This window comes from Cornus florida, unplaced genomic scaffold (assembly GCF_030987335.1).
Source record: "Cornus florida cultivar Cherokee Brave unplaced genomic scaffold, ASM3098733v1 CherokeeBrave_3.0.0_Hap2_Chr10, whole genome shotgun sequence".
Lineage (NCBI taxonomy): Eukaryota > Viridiplantae > Streptophyta > Magnoliopsida > Cornales > Cornaceae > Cornus > Cornus florida.
In genome coordinates, this window is record NW_026775580.1 from 117,189,780 (window position 1) to 117,210,690 (window position 20,911).

At 41.8% G+C, this 20,911-nt stretch overlaps 2 protein-coding genes across 5 annotated transcripts in view; one reads left to right on the plus strand and one right to left on the minus strand.

The window, feature by feature from the left end:
* The window catches only part of LOC132278496 (uncharacterized), a 40,094-nt gene that overhangs the window by 17,005 nt on the left and 2,178 nt on the right, over nucleotides 1–20,911 (plus strand). The window contains exons 9-13 of one of the 4 annotated variants that reach the window (XR_009471051.1): nucleotides 2,436–2,625; nucleotides 2,861–3,033; nucleotides 3,309–3,409; nucleotides 3,506–3,713; nucleotides 17,038–17,492. Coding sequence is in view for 1 of the 4 variants with exons in the window: in XM_059780290.1 (XP_059636273.1) it covers nucleotides 2,436–2,625; nucleotides 2,861–3,033; nucleotides 3,309–3,409; nucleotides 3,506–3,641 (600 nt within the window). In the remaining 3 variants the exon portion in view is untranslated. Of the gene's footprint in view, nucleotides 1–2,435; nucleotides 2,626–2,860; nucleotides 3,034–3,308; nucleotides 3,410–3,505; nucleotides 3,926–17,037; nucleotides 17,493–20,911 lie in introns of those variants that run through there. The other 3 variants (XR_009471052.1, XR_009471050.1, XM_059780290.1) reach the window with 3 other exon arrangements.
* LOC132278468 (uncharacterized) lies at nucleotides 11,301–12,588 on the minus strand. The gene is made up of 3 exons (XM_059780250.1): nucleotides 12,280–12,588; nucleotides 11,911–12,177; nucleotides 11,301–11,435 (listed from the first exon to the last, which is right to left on the minus strand). The coding sequence occupies exons 1-3, from the start codon at nucleotides 12,403–12,405 to the stop codon at nucleotides 11,301–11,303; spliced, it is 528 nt and encodes a 175-aa protein (XP_059636233.1). The 5' UTR covers nucleotides 12,406–12,588.

The following is a 20,911-nucleotide window of genomic DNA, read 5'->3' on the forward strand; positions in this document are numbered from 1 at the left end:
TTCATTCATACATATTCAATTAAGCACCATTGCATGATCACTACTTAAACTGTTAAGAAAAGCCCTTAGCCGTCAATCTCTCACAATAAAAATAGTTTGAGTTTGATTAAAGCAAAATTAATTCTAAGACGAGATTAATTTCATCAAAAACCAATTAATTTCATTAAAAACCCAATTGCTTAGGAATACTAAGTCAGTTGCTCACAACCATGCAATCAATATACATATAAAAATCCCCAAAGTTAAAAGCAATCAAACCATGATACTCGGACTAGGGTTATATCAATGCCCTAAGATGGAGTTTAGCTACTCACGGAGAGGGAGGATATCATCATTGTTGGTGTAGAAGCCATCTCCATGGACCGCCAATTGGAATTTTCAATCTTCAAAACCGTAAAAGCCATCACAAGGTAGGAGAACCAAGAGAGAGAAGAGAGAGAGAGCTATTAATGTCTTCTCATCTTCTTTTATGGTGGAGAACAAGTCCTAACCCTTCTTGGATGGGCTTTACAGCTTCTGGAGACATCTTGGCCCGTTTGAGACCACAAAGGTTGATTTTACAACTTTCTTGCACCTGTTTTTAACTCCCAGGCAAAATAGCGCTCGAGCCCTAAATCCCATACTTAGCCAAATTTTCGCCGAAATTTTCCATAGCGTCTTCTTCCAAACACTAAGCCAATTTTTTAGAATGGCGCTCGAGCACTGTTTTCAACAATTAGTTTTTTTCAGCAAATTTTTCCGACGTTGTAACGTTATTTTGACATATTTGGAGTGCGAATCTTGAAATTGCTATTAGACACAAAAACGTTGGGCTTCGAGTCTTCTTTTTATAGCTGTTGAGTTTGCCCAATTTGGAGTTTTGAGTAAAAAGTTATGCCCTGAAGCAGGCCCAGAATTTTCATTAGTGCTCGAGCCCTAAAGCCTGAAACTTCACCAAATCTTTTTGGTTGAGTCCCGGATTGACCCGGAAGTCCCCAAACATGTCTCTAAGTATCGGGAACATCACAATAAGCTCTAAATACATGGAATTAACCGTCTCTTTGGGTAAAAACCTATGAAATGCAAATAAACAAAAATAAACATAAGAACCGGATAAAAATATCACTAAGGCTTTAACATATGCACGATTAAGGGCTTAAATATGCAATATTCATTGCTTATCAGTAACGACCAAGGTTTACGGTTTTAGGTTGCGGCTAGTAAAGGTGGTGGTTTTGGGTGGATGATGAACATTGGGTACTGGAGTATTCTGTTTGTGCATGAACAATAGGCAGTGGTGTTTGCTATGTGATTGCTGAATAACTTGAATATTTCGTTCTGATACCAAAATTGACGCAGGACAGTTGAGAGAATGAGAGAGAGGAAGAAGAAGAGGCAAAGAAAGAGAAGAAGTTGAGGGAGAAGAAAATCAATGATAATAATCTCTGTAATTAATCAATATTCATGAAAAAGTACCTTTGCAATGTATCAAACCCACTAATATATGGGCATAACAATAAAATCCTAAAAAAACCTAAATTACTAAAATATCCTTCTTCCATAGTAAATTCGAAATACGTGCATTGCCCGAGTCAATAAAAGAGTTCAGATATAATAATAGTAGCTTCAGCGGTGGTTAGATTGGAAGAACTTTAGAGGGATTTTCCGGGGGTGGAAGGGTTAAAGAGTTTAGATATCATCTTTTCCATTAAAGGATGGTTTGTCTCTTGGTTAAGAAAGGTTTGATATTACGAATTTGAGGATCTTTAAACTAGTTTGGGAGCATTGTTCAGGAGGTAGCTCAGAATTAGAAGTTTAAGGTAGTGGACTCAATAAAAGTATTTTATACAGGGTCATTGTCAAGGGTTGGATGAGAATTTGTTATGCTGGAAACCCTCCAAGAGCAAAGGCACTTGGAAGATGAAAATGCTCTCAAAGGTTGCCTTTGTTGCCTGTTTTATTTTGAGAAATTCTTTTTGATAGTCTAGAACCTGTAAAAGCGGGATATTGTAATTCCTTGATGGTGTTCTATGTGCAAGAGTGTCGAGAAGATGGTAAATCGTGTGCTATTACACTATGGAGTTTGAGTTGTGCTCCCATTTGATAGTAATCTTTTTTTATTAATCCCTTTGCTGTAATAAACTACATTACTTAATTATAATAACATTTTTCTGGATTGTTTTGTCACATTTTCTGTTGCTTAGAAGTTGTCAGTTTCCACTATGAGAGAAATATGGCCCTTGTCATTGCAGGATCTCAAGAAAGAAAAGGGGAAAAAAAAAAATATATATATATATAGTTTTGATGATTACAATTATTATGATCAGGACAGTCTGTCTTATCTTGTAGGTTGGAGCCAACTGTGTGGTTGATCAAATGTGCATATTTCTCAGTTGTCATAATCTTTTTTTATATTGTTTTGCTTGCTCATGTTCTCGTTTTGTTCCCTTTTACAGATATGCCCGCACATAGTGCACTATGGCAAAGTAGATTCTGCTGCAAATTCCTTAAAATTCCCTTTGTCAAGACCGTGTTATGCTGGAGAACAATGCTACCTTAGCTACGGGAACTTCTCTAGTTCTCATCTCGTTACCTTCTATGGTTTCTTACCACAAGGGGACAACCCGAATGATGTCATTCCACTTGGTAATTTTCTTGATGTTTACTTTTCAAAAGAAGAAAAATAAAAAAATAAAATAAAATCTTGATATTTACACTTCTGTACAATTTTTTTGGCAAATGTACATGTATGTTCCTGTATATGCATGACTGTGTATCGGTGTATGTACATTGTGTCAATTGTGCAACTATACTATTCTAAGTTCTCCCTTGTTTTCATCAAGATTCTTTACATCATATCTCATTCCTTGTTTAACTGCAGATATTGATGCTGATTGTGCTGAGGATGTATGCCCCGTGTCTTATTGGACAAACCACATGGTGCGAGGTACTTGGTTCTCAAAGAACCACAAGATCTTCCATTATGGGTTGCCGCCTCCTTTATTAGATCATCTCCGCAGAGCTCGGGATCCTGAGTTACAAACCAATGCCCCAGTAATTAATTCTCACTTCTTGCGACACTCATTTAATATTATTCTTAGTGGACGAGTGCTTTTATGCTTATTTTTGTTTGCAATTGACGTGAATTCTGGCACAAAATTCCAAGAAACTTGCTTTGCCATCCAACAAGCATCACTTTGTATTGCATTTTGTCCTCCAATTTGAGTGGGGGGCTTGAGCTTGATGGCGGAAGCCTTTTGTGTTTTTGTCTTTTCAACCATTTAGGATTTTTCATATATATATATATATATATATATTTTTTTTTTTAGACGCAAGAGAACTTGGAGATAGAACTGGAAGTTCTTGAAGATCTTCGCGTTACCTTCGAGGGCATGTTGGAAATACTCAACGACACAAAACTTGGCGAAAGGTAAATAACTCCCTATAAAGCCTGTAGTACATTATTTATAGTTGGAAGGGATGTTAAAGTTCCTGTTCTGAGGAAGGGTTTTTCTTATATTGGCAGGAAAAGTAGCGGTTGGGATGTAAAGCTTGCATTGGATTTCAAAGATGTACAAAGAAGGATAGTCTCCTCGATTGTAACTTCGTGTTATGCTGGTTGCAAGTTGGTGGAATGCGAATTGAGCAAATGTATGGCTTAGGACAGTCGTGGCTTGATGAGCTGGCTGGAATATGTCTCTGCTTTCTGACCAAGAATTACTTAATTTTCCAAGGTAAGCAATAGATTAGCCCACCGCTATGCTGTTTTGGCAGTTCTACTTACCTTATTCCTTAGTAAGAGTTTATTTACCAAAATTAGGCCAAGTTATTATTGACCTATGGAATTCTTGTCATCAGCAACACAAAGCATGAGTTCTATTCTATGCAGCGATTGATTGAGATTCTCAAAGCAATATGACAAGTGTTTCTTATTCTTATTGATTAATTTTATTTTTATTATGCCCTCACTTACTTCAATGGAAAAAAATACTATTTATTACTGATGGAAATGAAAAAGATTATGCCCTCACTTAATTCATTATAATTAGGGAGCTGCTATTAGCGCTCCACTCTTATCCTCTCGCCCTTCACTTTACAATTTTGAATGATAATATAATAAACTTGCCCTTCTCATTATAATTACGAAGCTGCTATTAGCACTCCACTCTTATCTTCTCGCCCTCCACTTTACAATTTTGTATAATAATGTAACCAACTTGCCCCATGTCATTCATATCTACAAGGACAATATTGTCAATTTGTTTTAGTATAATAAAGTTTGGAACGCCAATGTAATTTTTTTTTTTTTTTTGATAAGTTAGAGTAATTTTCTTAAGTGTGAATATCACTATCCTATAATTATAAGGGTAAATCGCACTCACATTGAGGTTTTGGTCAGTGCCACTCAGATGACTATCAATGGCTTTTTTTACATTGATTCCTGTGAGGTTTCAAAAATTTGCATTGACACTTTTCTAGACCTCTAAGACCATATGAAATTACCATTTAACCTTTTAACTTGTCAACAATTTTATTTAAATTATGAAGTTACAAATTTAACCTCCTAACTAATTATAATGAACCATACTAACCTCTTCATCTCTTTATATATTGAGGAGGCCCCGGACGACATGGGCCGGATCTGACTCGCAAACACAACATTCAGTTCGAATAGCTGGGTCGGCCCATATAAAGACACTGCCATATGGGCCGAACGGGAAGAAGCCCATCAAAGGTGACCAGGGCTTATGGAGGAATAAGCCCAGATCCAGCAATCAGTAAATATCTTGAAAATATCTTGTAAATATCTGATAAATATCTATAAATAGGATATGGAATGGGAAGGAGGGAGATCTTTTTGGGTTGAGGTGTAAGAATTCTAGAGAGAGAAAAGAGGAGAGGGAATTTCTTGCATCTTCAATTGGCGCCGTCTGTGGGAAACGCATAAAAGTTTGGTTGATCAATGAGGAATATCGAATGGATTCAAACCAATTCGGTTGATCGAGACTCGATCTTTGGGATTTGAATCCAGATCTGAGCGATTGTGACCTACTCTGGAGGAATTACAATTCTTGAAGCTTTGGCAGGAGTGACTTCAGATCTACGCAACAACGAGTTGTTCGATTGTGGCAGGATCTGACGGATTTAGAGTTCAAACAATTCAGATCTTGTAAATAGTGAGCATAATTCGGAGAATTAGAAGCCAGATCTAAAAATTCCTACTCACGAAGCTCGGATCTACTCGCGAACTTGAGATTAATGCCTTTACTCCGTTCGGGAATAATGATAGGTGAAAGCTCCAATCCGATGGAGGCTGTCCAGCAAACAAAGCTTGAGGAGTTGATGAACTTGATTGAAGCTCTCAAAAAAGAGAATGCAGAATTGAAAGCTGGACTGCAACATCGGCAAATACCTGCGGTTTCGCATCCACTTCTAGTCGGAGAAGGAGGTGTTCAATCTAATATCGCGCATCAAGGCGAACAGGACGAGAACAATCAGTCAGCTCACCACCGTGATGAAAGGATGATGGACAATTTGCCGCCAAATGTTCGTCGAGTTGAAGATCACGAAGGATCGACTCACGTTGATCCGCAGCGGGAAAGGTTCGACCGAGAGGAAGTGATGGAGGCTGATCGCCGTCGAATAGCGTCGCCTTGGCAAAGAGAGTTCATAGAGGAGCGGTCATTCGATCCGTCTTACCGGCCCTCCATGGTTACTATCACTCATCACGGTTCGGAGGGCAGAACCGTAACTCACAGAGCTACCGCTGGACTCCAGAGAGAGAATGAAGCTCTCCGATCCGCAGCTCGGACGGTGGATTCACCATTCACCGACGAGATCTTGAATGCCCCGCATCCAAGGAAGTTTGCTATGCCAGTCTTTATTCTGTTCGACGGAACGACCGATCCGATCGATCATGTGTATCATATCCAGTTGAAAATGGCCCTGAATACGGAAAACGACTCTTTAATGTGCAAATGTTTCCCTACAAGCCTTGCCGGACCGGCGCTCAGCTGGTTCAAAAACTTGCCTAGGAGCTCCATTGGTAGTTTCAGAGACCTGTGCGATCGGTTCATAAGCCAGTACTATGGGAACAAACGCCCGCCGAAGGACATCTCGAGCCTATTCACGATGAGGCAGCACAAGGATGAACGTCTCCAGGCCTTTCTTACCAGGTTTAATCTCACTAAGAGTATGGTGATCGAATGCCACCCTTCTACGGCAGTTCAAGCCTTCAAGTTAGCCATGACACGCGGAACTCCGTTTCACACCAGTCTGGTAGTGAACACGCCGACTACTATGGATGAACTCAATGAGAGAGCCGATGGCTTTGTGCGCCTAGAAGAAGAGGAGGCAGCTAATGCTCGGACAACGTCGCTTGTGTCGACCGAGGAAAAGTCCAAGGCAAAGATCAGGCAGAAGCAGGCTCAGCCACAGCGTCAGACCTCTTGGAAGGCAGAAAAAATGTCCAGGGAGGAAGAGTTGATTACTCCGCTGAAGGTCACTCTGGCGAGGCTGTATCAGGAGAACAAAGACAAGTTTCATCCACCACTGCCAATTAGGCAACCCCTCGAACAGAGGGATCAAACTAAACATTGTGCTTTTCATTCTGATTTCGGTCATCAGACTAACGAATGCAGGAACCTGAGGAGGCAAGTGGAGATGTTGATAGCTAGAGGGGAGTTCGCGAGTTATGTTCAAGGTTCGGCGATGGAGCAGAATCGACCGGTGGAACAAGTAAAAAGGAGTCATAAACAAAGCTCCCACAATTCACAACCAGTTCGTATAATCAATGCTATCCATGGTCGACCCGAGCCTAGTGAAGAGTCAGATGAGCTGCTCCGGGTGCGCCTGCGGCAGGCGCAGATGAAGAAAAGGGTCGGCAATGTGACTACTCTACACCAGCAGAGCCCGTCGATGCAGATAAAGTTCGACTGGACAGACCTGCAGCGTGTTCAACTGCCTCATGACGACCCGTTGGTAGTCAGTTTGACAGTGGCAGATTGCTTGGTGCGCAGAGTTCTGATCGATCCTGGGAGCAGTGCGAATGTTATGCCGAGGGACACATTTGACAGGCTCGACATTAAACCAGAGAGACTCAAGCCCACCGGAAATCCCTTGTTAGGGTTCGATGGGAAGAGGGTGGAACCCGTTGGGATGGTGGAAGTGGAAGTTCAAGCTGCAGAACGAGCTCTTATGGAAACTTTTGTGGTTGTGGAAATTCACCCCTCGTATAATCTCCTGATGGGAAGAGGATGGATTCACAGAGTCCGAGGTGTACCCTCAACTCTGCATCAGGTCATGAGGTGCCTCGGGCCCGATGGAGATAAAGTGATAGACATTCGGGGGGATCAGGTCGCAGCCAAGGAGTGTTATTCCGTCACACTAAAGCATGCTGGGAAAGGAAAGGCGCCCGTCCGTTCGGCAAGCCCCAGATATCAATTACAGGAGCCTCCGCTCGAGCAGAATAGGGTGGAGGAGTCAGTCGAATTGACCGAGGAGCCCCTTCTGGATGTGCAGATCGATCAGTCCAGGCCAGAACGAACTACCAGAGTAGGTATAAGACTGACCAGAGAAGAGCAGCAAGAGCTAGTGGATTTCTTGTCCCGCAATGCCGACGTGTTTGCATGGAGTCACCTAGACATGCCTGGAATTAGTCCCTCCATATCCTGTCATTCCCTGAATGTCAATCCCAATTTCAAACCAGTGAAACAGAAGCAGCGAAGATTTGCTCCAGAACGTAATCAGATCATAGCGGAAGAAGTCGATAGGCTGCTTGATGCGGGATTTATCAGAGAGGTGCACTACCCTGAGTGGTTGTCCAACGTCGTTGTTGTGCAGAAGAAGAATGGGAAATGGCGAGTATGCATTGATTTCACAAATTTGAACAAAGCCTGTCCGAAGGACAGCTTCCCGTTGCCTAAGATTGATCAAATGGTGGATGCCACCACTGGGTATGAGCGTTTAACCTTTCTGGACGCATATTCAGGTTATAATCAGATTCCTATGGACCCCGCAGATGAAGAAAAAACTTCTTTTGTCACCGAGCGAGGAACATACTGCTACAAAGTTATGCCTTTCGGGCTAAAGAATGCGGGAGCAACTTATCAAAGACTTGTTAGCAAAGTTTTTAAGAATCAAATGGGTAAGATTGTGGAAGCCTATATTGATGATATGGTGGTAAAGAGTAGGAAAAAGGATGATCATCTGAAGCATCTGCAAGATGTATTTGATGTACTAAAGCGATATGGGATGAGGCTCAATCCGACCAAGTGCTCGTTCGGTGTGAGTTCCGGACAGTTTCTGGGACACGTGGTCAACCGCAGGGGCATCGAAGTTAGCCCCGCTCAAGCAGAGGCTTTGATTAAGAATGCCGAGCCAAAGACGATCAGAGAGGTGCAAGCCCTCACAGGACGAGTAGCTGCATTAAGTCGATTTATTTCAAAATTGTCAGATCACTGCAAACCATTCTTTGACACGATTCGGAACCATGGAAGGCAGGTCTGGGGGGATGAGCAACGACAAGCATTGACTCATTTGAAGGAATATATGCAGAATCCACCAGTCCTGTCAGCCCCAGAACCGGAAGAAAAGTTATTTCTATATCTTGGAGTATCTGGTGTCGCGACGAGTGCCGTTCTGATTCGTTGCAAGGAAGGGGTGCAATACCCGGTATTTTATGTAAGCAAAACACTGACGGAGGCAGAAAGAAGATACTCAAAGGCCGAACGGGTGGTACTTGCCCTTGTAAATGCAAAAAGAAAGTTGAGGCATTATTTCGAATCCCACCCCATAGCTGTTCTAACAACTTTCCCAATCAGAACGCTTATGCACAAGCCAGAGCTCTCGGGCAGAATGACAAAGTGGGCCATAGAGTTGAGTTCATTTGACATAACGTATGAGCCGAGAACAGCTGTTAAGGGGCAAGCGGTAGCCGATTTCCTACTAGAATGTGACACCGAAGATACGGAAGAGGACCTTAGATGCGGCTCTTGGAAACTTTTTGTGGATGGCTCCTCTAACCAGATGGGGGCTGGGATTGGGATCAAACTGCAAACACCAGAGGGTACTTCCTTGAGTCAAGCACTCAGACTTGAATTCCGAGCCACCAATAATGAAGCGGAATACGAGGCGTTGCTAAATGGATTAAAGTTGGCCAGAGAGCTACAGATCAAAAGTTTGACAGTGTATAGTGACTCGCAGCTGATTGTTCGACAGGTAAATGGTGAGTACGCGACCAAGGATGACACGATGGGGGCATATCGTTCTGCCGTTCTGCATAGAGCCAAGGACTTTGCAAATATCGAATTCATACAGCTCCCGAGGGAACAGAATGCAGATGCAGACCGTTTAGCATGCAGTGCTTCGAGTTGCGGTGAAACATTGGCGAGGGTGATTCCAGTAGGAATAGTGACCCAGCCCTCTATTTTCGAAGAACCGTTGGACTCTGACCCTTGGCAAGTCAACATCATACCGTATGAACCGAGTTGGATTGACCCCATCATTACCTATATTCGAGATGGCGTTTTGCCTATGCAAAGGGATGAAGCTAGGAGACTCAAAAAGAATGCTGCCAAGTACGCCATCGTGCGGAACCAGCTGTACAGAAGGTCCTACTCTGGCCCATACTTGAAATGCGTCACCCCCGCGGAGTCGCAGCAGGTATTGCGAGCTATCCATGAGGGTGTGTGTGGCAATCATTCTGGGGGGCGATCGTTAGCGCATAAAGCAATGACACAAGGGTATTTCTGGCCAAACATGTCAAGAGATGCGGAAGAGTTCTCTCGAAGGTGCGATAAATGCCAACGATATGGACCATTGATCCACCAACCACCTGAGGACTTGCACGTAATGGCCTCGCCATGGCCTTTCGCGCAATGGGGGATGGATGTGGTCGGTCCTCTGCCAACTGCAAGAGCTCAGAACAAGTATGTGTTACTGGCCACGGATTACTTCACTAAATGGGTGGAGGCAGAACCGTATCCTAGCGTGACTCAGACTCATGTGAGACGATTTATTTGGAACAATATTATCTGCCGTTTCGGTGTTCCCAGATCAATAGTCATGGACAATGGCACAAACCTCGACAGCAGGCAAGTAAGAAAGCTGCTGGAGGAGTATGGAATCAACCAGAAGTTGGCTGCAGTAAGTCATCCTCAGGCCAACGGACAAGCAGAAATCACAAACAGAACCATTTTCGCCTGCATTAAGAAGAAGCTGGAAGATCATAAGGGGAAGTGGTTGGATGAACTCCCGAACGTTCTATGGGCTTACAGAACCACCCCAAGGCGGCCGACTGGGGAGAGCCCGTTCGCAATGGCGTATGGCACCGAGGCAGTTATACCGGTTGAGCATTTAGTCCCCACTATCAGAAGCTTAGTATGGAGTCGAGATCAGAACGACAAGATGTTAAGATTGAACCTCGATATGATAGACGAAAGGAGGGACGCAGCGGCTATAAGGCTAGCATCGTATCAGCAAGTGCTGGCGAATAATCACAACAAGAGAGTAAAACACAGGGATTTTGCCCCTGGCGATCTGGTTCTGAAAAGAAAGGTGGGGATGGTCAAAAAAATGATGCCACCCTGGGAAGGCCCATACAGAATTGCAGAAGTCATTGGCAAGGGGGCATATACGTTGGAAACCATGGCGGGAAGGCTGGTCAGCAAGCCTTGGAACGCCACGTCTCTGAAGAGGTACTACCAATAAAAGCTAAGTTCCGGCTTCAATTGGATGTTGTTTGTTGTCAATCAAATACATATGAATGAGCAAGTTACTGAAATTTACAAAAAAAGAATTTTCTTTTCCAACGGTCTACTATAAAAACTTAAAGCCAAGTGGCAAGTGACATTCTAGCCGAGCGCCAGGCACTTGAGCAAGATAAGTGGCAGCTGGCACTATAAGCCGAACGCCAGACACTTGCTGAAAACTTAAAGCCAAGTGGCAAGTGGCATTCTAGCCGAGCGCCAGGCACTTAAGCAAGATAAGTGGCAGCTGGCACTATAAGCCGAACGCCAGACACTTGCTAAAAACTTAAAGCCAAGTGGCAAGTGGCATTCTAGCCGAGCGCCAGGCACTTAAGCAAGATAAGTGGCAGCTGGCACTATAAGCCGAACGCCAGACACTTGCTAAAAACTTAAAGCCAAGTGGCAAGTGGCATCCTAGCCGAGCGCCAGGCACTTGCCATAAACAAACACACGGCAAAGCTAATATAAAAGAAAAAGAGAGAAGAGATATGTATGTATTGAAGATAAGTTGAATAGAGCACAACACACAGGGAAAAAAGAGTTATGTCGTTTCATTAATATTGAGCATTGAGTTTACAAAAGAGAGATGTCCATCATTACAAAAAGATATGGAATGGAAGAATTCAAAGGAGCCCTAGCCAGACGCTTCAGTACCAACAGCATCCTGGTCGTGCCGACTCGCCTCCTCGGCCCCAACAGCCGTCTCACCTTCATGAGGTGGGGAATCAAGGTGAATGACTGAATCGTTCGGCTGGGGTTCAGCGTCAGCAGTGGCTATGGAAGGAACCACGGTTGACGATTGAGGAGCGGTCAGTGGCAGAGCGGTAGGAGGAGCTGTGATGATCCTGGAGGAAGCAATGTCCTGGCACTCATCAAATATACGCTCCGCTTCGGTGGGTTCTGGGTCGACATAGACCCCCAGAGGTTCGATCCCCAGGTCCTTGTCTACCTCATCCGGAGTGGAGCTGGTCTGTCCCTCATCCGGAACCCGGTCGGCGAAACCCTCCCGGAATCCTTGAGCATACCTAAGAGCACCGACCCTTGAGAACCGAGCGTGAAGGGCCAGCATCCCACCACCCACTCTGCTGATCGCGTCGATCAGAGCGGTACGCTCGTCCAGAGCTCTTTTTTCAAAAGCCATCCGAGCAGACTGTTCATCAGCTAGAAGGCGCTGGAGTTCTGCCTTCTCTTCTCTAATCGATTCCCGCTCGGTCTGCCAGACGCTCTTCTCAAGCTGGAGGGCGTCCTTCTCATCCTGAAGGGAATCATTCTCCTTCTTCAGGACATCTCTCTCTTGCTCGGTTTTGTCAAGCCGAGCCAGTACCTCGGTATTCTTCATGGCGAGGAGGTCGTTTTCTTTATTAGCCACCTCCAGGCTGTCAGAAAACTTGCGGGCCCTGGCGTTCCCCATCTCCACCTGCTTCTGCATGGCCATCATTCCGAACAATGTCTGCATAGGTGCACATTAAAAACGGTTAAGCCAATAGTCAGGTCGGGCGAAGGCAAGACCAGATAATATGAGAGAATGCATGAGTTAGAAAATAAAAGTCACCTCCATAGCAGATTGGGGAAAGCGGCTGAACACATCCTTCTGGGAAAGGCCCTTTGCCGCCTCAAGGTCCTTCGGAGTCCACATGCTCCTGTAGTAGGCCATAGCGGTCTGGCCATCCTTCAGCATGGTCTCGTTCGGTTTCACGAACGTCCCATCCGTTCGGGTGTACCGAGGGGCCCATGGCGGTAAGGTGGGGATAGAAGAGGGGCCTGAAGCAGAAGCAGAGCCACCAGCTGCAGCAGGCCCAGAGGGAGCAGGAGCTCTGACCGCTCGGTGCAAGAGAGCACCCGGCCCGGAGACCCGGGTCCTTCTAATGAAAGGCTCCTCCTCAGGATCGACTTCACTATCAGGATGAGGCCTTTTGCCTCGTTCTTTGTCCCGACCGCCCCCCGCAGCAGCAGGAGCTATGGTAGCTGGGGGGGACGCGTTCTGGTTGGCAGCAAGGGCGCTGGCAACAGGGTTAACAGCCACTGTGCTCGGGGCAGTGTCAGATATGGTGGCTGAGGAAGAAGCTGACGCTGGAGAGGAGGTCACCCCAGCAGCAGGAGTGGCTGGGGGAGTGTTTTTCTTCCTGCCAAAAGAAGGAATCTGAAGTCTGCTCATGTTGTAGCTGAGTGATGAGAGCGCTAAGAGGTTGTCTGAAGTGAGGAGATCTGAGCAGGAAGGAATATCGTTCAGAACGTATTTCTTCAAGTAGTTACTCCTATCCCTGCAAACACTATAGCTCAAGTCATCACAAGGTATTCCCAAGGAACGGCATAAGAAAGTGCAAAAACGAGGAACGCATGTTTCGCAGGGGCAGTCATGTTTATGAGATTTGAATTTCTTATAGGAGGAGACAGAACAGACACCAAAGGCGCTCGGGATTGGGTAATCCTCTGCAGCCGGCGAAGACCAAGCCCCACTAATGCCCACTATGCTATCCCTCCAACCCTTTTCAGATTTTATTGTGTCCGTACATATGGACATCTTCTCGAACGGGTAGAGGTGGTAGAAGGGTTCGTTAGTACGGATCTTACTGACCTTATAGCACAGAAGGAGGTCTATGAGGTCGAGGTCCAGATTTCTGTCACGCATCAACAAGAGCATAACAGATATGATTCTAAAGAAGTTGGGGTTGACCTGCAGAGGGGATATCCCCAATCTATTGAAGACATAACTAAAGAAAGGGTGCAGAGGGAACCTAACAACATTCAATTGAAGGTTCGTGAATAAGACTTCGCCGGGCAGGAGGCCGGCGCCGGTCATAATGTTAACATCCTGGGGGCAAACCCTAACTTCGATGTTGTCAGGAAGTCTAAGTCTCATACGAAGAACATCCAGATCTACAACCATGGTGGAAGTGCTAGAAGAATCTAAAAGGGGGTAAATGGAAGCCTGCCGAAAGTAAAAAGAACGAAACTAACCTCGGAGGACTGCAAGATCGCTGGAAGAATGACTCTTGAAGGATTTCACCAGAAAAAGCTTAGCACTGTTCTAGAAAGAAAGAGACTTGGCTGATGATGGAGACGGTAAAGGGAAGTGAAGTGGAATTCTAGAGCATTATAAAGGCGAGGGGGCCCGAGGGCCGAAGCGTCGGGAAGGCGAGAAATTCCTCGAGCCCCGGAACATTGATTCTGGATCTGACCGTCCGCTCCCCCACGTGGTTATCTCGAGCCGTCAACATCATGATGAGACGCCATCAATAATTACCCCTTATTAAATAAGGGGCAATTATGGGGGCAGTTGAGGAGGCCCCGGACGACATGGGCCGGATCTGACTCGCAAACACAACATTCAGTTCGAATAGCTGGGTCGGCCCATATAAAGACACTGCCATATGGGCCGAACGGGAAGAAGCCCATCAAAGGTGACCAGGGCTTATGGAGGAATAAGCCCAGATCCAGCAATCAGTAAATATCTTGAAAATATCTTGTAAATATCTGATAAATATCTATAAATAGGATATGGAATGGGAAGGAGGGAGATCTTTTTGGGTTGAGGTGTAAGAATTCTAGAGAGAGAAAAGAGGAGAGGGAATTTCTTGCATCTTCATATATATATATATATATATATATATATATATATATAGTTTATATATAACAATACTTATACCACTACCACCATCAAAACATAAAAATAAAAAATAAAAAATAAAAAAAATAAATAATTTTTTTGAAATAGCTAGATAACTATACACTACCATAACTGTAACGACCCGAATCCCATAATCCGGTGCACTAACCATGATGGACAAAATTTGGGTTCGAAATGCAGAAGCTGGAAACCCTAATAGCCTACATGGCTAAGGTGGCCAAAATGAAACACAAAATGGGTCCACCTATGTCATAACAATCATATATAAACATTCCATAACAATCATATATTTAACACTCCATGAGGTTCTAGGCCCTATGGGGTGGTTTCGATATAAATCGGCATTTTAACATATGGAAAAAAAATTATAATTCTTCACTAAAATGGGCATAACTCTTTCTATGTTTAAAATTTTTGAATGGGATTGATATCATTGGAAAACTTGTTTCGATGCAGTCAGTTTGGACTCGAGAATGACCCAATTTTGAGTTAAAACAAATGAGATATCACTGTTTGAAGTCAGAGTAACAGTGCTAAGACATGGGCTGCGAGCACTCAGAATTAGGGTTGCAAGCGCCCGCAGAAAACCCAAGTTTCTGCCCAAAATAATGGATCGCTCGCACTAAGCCCTCGGAGATAGGGGTGCAAAAAAAAACCGTGGAATCGAATCATGGATTCGGTTCCGGTTCTTATGGTTCCGGTCCCGGTTCTGAAAATAGGAACCATGGGCTTACGGTTCTGGTTCCAGACCCGTGGGAATTGTTAGGAACCGGAACCGTATATATATATATATATATATATATGTTTATATATTTAATTATATATATTATTAATTACATACTTGCTAAACTCATTCATACCAATATACCATACACATGCATCACTGTAGTAATTCAGCAACACGTGGTCCAATCTAAACCACAAAAACAAAAACTCATCTAAAGTTTTAATCCTAAACCTAACCCTTGCCTCCCCTCAACTCAAGTTTCAACTCTAAAGTTAGGCAGCTTCCTCATCGCCCTCGCCTCCTCTCCTCTTCAATCCTCATCAGTCCTCACTCCTCATCCTCTCATCTTCTCATCAGTCATTCATCTTTAGTCCTCAAATAAGTAACTCTGGAATAGTTTTATTTTTTATATTTATTTATATTTATATTTTTGCTATTGTATTCTGTAACTCTGTTTTATTGTTTTATCTATGGGCTCAAAGGCTTCAAATAAGTAAGGGAACGCAAGGGAACAACAGGAAAAAGTTCATAGGTGGGGAACCGAACCAGAACCGAACCGGTATTCACAGTTCGGTTCCATGCACACACGGTTCCGGTTCTAGTCGGAACCGTACCGAATCGAACCGATCCGATCCGAACCGTGTGCACCCTTACTGGGAGCGCTCGGAGGGTGCTAGAATGTACCAAAAACCGTATTTAAGGTGCCTAAGAACTTGGGCAGCTCCTTGGCACCAACCATGGTCCCAAACATAGTCTAAAATTCATCACAGACACCACATAAACATAATCAAAAGCATGAACATTATATATTCCAATGATGTGTGTAAAATAAAATGGAAGCAACACCCAATTTAAATAGAAATGGCCTTATGGCCTCATTCTACATTTGTACAAATTGCACCATGAATCTTACATGGAAAAATATACAAGAAATTACAAGGATCAAATCCTAAATAAAATGCTACTAAATAAGATGCATTAAAGCTTCAATAAGGCCATCAAACATCCAATTGCAACTCCATGGCAAGTCTTCATTCTTGAAAAATGTTAATATGATAGGGGTGAGCACGAGCGCAGTATAATTGGTGGATTACACTAGTAAATTACATCCTTTGAAATCCCCAAGGACATGCAAGAAATGCTCGGTATCCCAAAGATGAAAGGTCATGCTACCTAAGATTCTAAGCTTTGTGAAATGAAGGGGATCATACACCCTAATTCTAATTTCCTTAGCAAGATTGTCTAACTCAACTCAAGTAAAGCACATAACCAAGTCATATATCAAATATAACATATAGTCAAGTAATATCCACAAACGAGTCATGAACCACATATAGCATATTATCACATAATAACTACCACGATACCACAATGATAATAAAGTCCACGTAACTCCATGAATTATGAACTCAACACAATCCCATGAACTCCACCATGACTCAACTCACTCATGTGAATGCAATGATGCAAAATTGATAATGCCCCATACCGGAATCACATCCCGTAACATGAAATGAAGTGGTGCACCTTTGCACCCAATTGGTCAATGTACAATGATATCTCCTTCGTTTTAACTCTAAATTGGGTCATTCTTGAGACCAAACTGACTGCGTCGAAACAAACTTTCCAATGGTACCAATTCCATTCAAACATTCCAAACACAGAAAGAGTTATTTATAATACCCATAAAAGCATTTATTTAATTTAATTTAATTGTTTATTTGAATTAATTCTTTAAGCATGTTTGGTTATATGATTTAATTGTTAATTATTTAATTGAGTTAAAGTGTTTAAGTGATATTTAATTGTGTATAATTGATTATTCGATTTAATGAATTTAGTTGTTGTTTACTTATTTGCTTGCTTGTGAATTGTTGTAGTTACATGTTAATTTAATTGTATTAGTTTAATTAGTTATTAATTGTTTATTTGTTTGTTGTTTTAATTTATTTTAGTTTTAAAGTAGTTGGGCCTGGGTTAATGGACTATGAGTTGGTTTTTGAAGGAGAAGGCTTTAATTAATTTGAAGGCCTAGTTTGGTGGAAGACTATAGGCCCATGTTTGTATTTATATGAGATTTGAGAGAGGAGAAAAATGGTTGTAGCATAAATGTAGAGAGAGAGAAGGCTGATTAGAAGAGGAAGAAGAAGGTGACCGGAGCAAGGAGTATTAGCCGGAGATAGATTGAAGGTTGCCAGAATTAGAGAAGAAGACCGCAGAGCTTGTGTAGTTGATTTTCAATCCGAAAATTATAAGACAAGTTCTTATCTATCTCTTTCCCTTTGAATCTATAATCTCTCCATCACATGCTAGATTTTAGGGCTTAAATTAGAGAATTAATTAGACAATTAATTGTTATGTATGAACTCAAGCAACTGTTTTCATGTTTATATGTATTTGTTCTTAACTTGATAGGTTCTTTGATTTAATGCATAAAACTTGTTTTTAATTGTTGGGTCTTGTGTATTTTCATCATATATATCGTTGGTAATCATATGGAACTTAGAAACCATGTTTTCATTTTTATGTGTTTGTGCTCGAGCTTTGGGAACCTGGTTTCTTCAAAAGTGTTCCGAATGACCTCGGTTTGAGTATAAATGATCCCGAACATGTTTATAAGTATTGGGAACAGTGACATGAGTTTTTTTTATATATATTTATAAATTGTAATAGACTCTTGTAATTTGTTATTTGATGGGAAAGATTAAATTAACTAATAGGTTATAAATTAACCTTTATGGCATTTAAATTATTAAATTGTGTAATTCAATGTATTAATCTTATTCATGATTATAATCATTGTTATCGATATATTTATGATTTACAAGCATGATACATAACTGTAGTTATTTGTTTTACCATTGTTAAATATGAGTAAATAATATTATGATTTTAATTATTCTTTTACCTCATGTATATGATCCTAGATTCGATCTATGACTGTTTGTTTTTTTTGTGCCATTGTTAGATATGACTATGATGAGATTTATCCCTGTATGTGATGAGATCATTGAAATAGCTAATAAGTTAGGTTCCTTGATATTTTGCACCATTGTTAGATGTGTTTTTGTTGGATCGATGAATAGGTGGGCTGACTAATAGGTTTAGACACGCTACATTGTGCCATTGTTACATATGCTTTATTGATGATGTATTATATGTATATGTATATGTATATGTATATATGTATATGTATATGTATATGTGAGCCATGATACGAGCTTGAGGTCTCGGGATCAGTGGTTAGGACTGAGGCGTATATTGCCAGCAAGGATGAGTAGCTGAATATAGGAGATGTGTGTGTCTTGGTAGAAGGGGACTCTTGACTAACTAGTGTGCGATTTTTCTTGAGATACCCACTATTCGGTTGAGACTGCCTATATGTCGGTGAGCGTCTTAGTGTGTATATGTATGTATCGACTATATAGATATTGTATAAGTTTAGCTAGGGATGTATTGATTGTCGATTCTCTGATCGGATTGTAGTAGAGGGAACTTGTTTGTGGGTCTGAGCCATTATTTATTTTTGTTAGAATTTGTGAATGACATTTGTGTCATCAGTCATTAACAGATGCCTTGGACTGAACATGTGATCATTGGTTGGTTATGAGATGAAAAGATGCAACTTAAAACCAATAGACATAACTTATTCAATGTGAACCATTGCAACCTATTATAGTGGGTGTGTCTGGTGATGAATAGACACATATAAAAGGTTGTGTCCAGTGATGAAGAGATACATATAAATGGTTGTATCTAGTGATGATGAGAAACACCCAATCCGAAAAGACACTTTTATTTCTATAAATACCCGACTGCCATTTGCAATTCGTTCAATTATCTGATTTCTTCTCTCCCTCCCAAGACTTGAACCCAACCCAAGTGGGTTCAAGTCATAGGTTAAGTGATTCGAGCAATATTATGACACTTATTAAGAGCACTTTATCAAGCATCTGTCAAAGGTGGGTAAAGTTACTCTTATTAAGAGCACTTTATCAAGCCTTCCCACTTATTTTCTTTCTATGTTCCAAATTCCATGCTCTGTTGCTGATAGAATTGAACAAATTCACGGAATTTCCTTTGGGGAGGAAGGAGAGAAGAGTTCAAGTATTACCTTGTTAGATGGGAGCAAGTCTGCAAGCCTATAAAACCGGGGGGTCTCGGTATTAGACGATTGATTCCTTTTAATCAAGCTCTTTTGGGCAAATGGTTGTGGAGATACGGGAAGGAAAGACATTGCCCTTGGCGTATATTAGTCTCCTGCAGGTATGGGGATGATGTTGGAGGATGGACTACACGTCCGGTTTCTATTGCGGGAGGAGTTGGGGCTTGGAAATCCATTTGGAAAGGATGGGATGCCTTTTCTTCTCATGTTAGATTCAGAGTTCGTGATGGCAGTCGCGCTCGTTTTTGGGAAGATCTTTGGTGTGGAAATCAGCCTTTATGTCGTACTTTCCCACGATTATTTAGTATTGCAGTTGATAGACGTGTCACTGTATCTAACTGTTATCAGCTTGATAATAGTGGAATTACGTGGAATGTTCTTTTTCGACGTTCTTTTAGGATTGGGAGCTAGAAGATGTGAGCATTTTTCTGGATCAATTGTATCGGCAGGAAGGAATTGGCAAGGGTTATGACAATTTGATTTGGATTCCCTCTTCTCACGGTCGTTTTGAAGTAAGGTCTTTGTTCTTATGTTTGTCTAATTTTGCACCCTCTGATTTTCTATGGAAGACTTTATGGTGTTCTATGGTTCCTACTAGGATGGCTTTTTTTGTATGGACCGCCGTTTGGGGTAAGATTTTGACGATCGATAATTTGAGGAAAAGGGAAAATTATTTTGTTAATTGGTGTTGCATATGTAAGCAGAATGGGGAGTCAGTTGGTCATCTCCTAATGCATTGTTTTGTAGCGCATGATTGTTGGAATCTTATTCTTGGGCTTTTTGGCATGTATTGGGTAATGCCATGTTCTACTAAGGAGCTGATTCATGCCTGGAGAGGTTATCGTGTGGATAGAAGAGTTTGTGATTATTGGAGATCTGTACCACATTGTATTTGGTGGTGCATTTAGAGGGAGAGAAATAGTAGAATGTTTGAAGGAAAGGAGTCGTCTACAGCGACACTGAAACTTATTATTATTCGTTCTCTCTTTTGTTATGTGAACAGAAATTCCTGTTCCTCTTCTGATGATTTAATTTCTTTTTTACATTCTTTGGGGCCTTAGTTCTTGGTTTCTTTTATGTCTATGGGACGCGTTCCCCTATTGAACGTTTTTTTAATTTATTATTACTTATCAAAAAAAAAATAATTGAGATATAATAAAATAGTAAATTGACACCATAAAAATCTCATAACTGAAATAACGTCTATTGAAATAATATATAGCTACTAAGTCTGATGAATAAAAGGAAGAGGGGAATGAGAGAGATCGGGAAGAGAGGAAAGGAGTTTCGGCTGTTAGATACTAAAATAAAAAAAATAAAAAAAAATAAAAAAATAAAAAAAAATAAAAATTTACGTTGACCCGCATCTAATTGTAGTTTAAATAATTAGGGCAAATGTGATATTTGAAACCACATGGGGTGTCATTGTTAAAAAATTATTGACCCGCATCTGGTGACATTGATCGAAATCTCAGGGGTGTCGATGCAATTACCCTAATTATAAATAAAGGCATACTGGTTTCATAATTAATGCACTTCATTGGCTTATGATTTGGTTCTATGCATTCCGAAACTAATGATCATCCAAATCGTGCCACAATATAGGAGTATAACAAGGTTCAGGATTCGGTGGTTCGACCTAACCTTTTTCTGTCTTTTCAAGG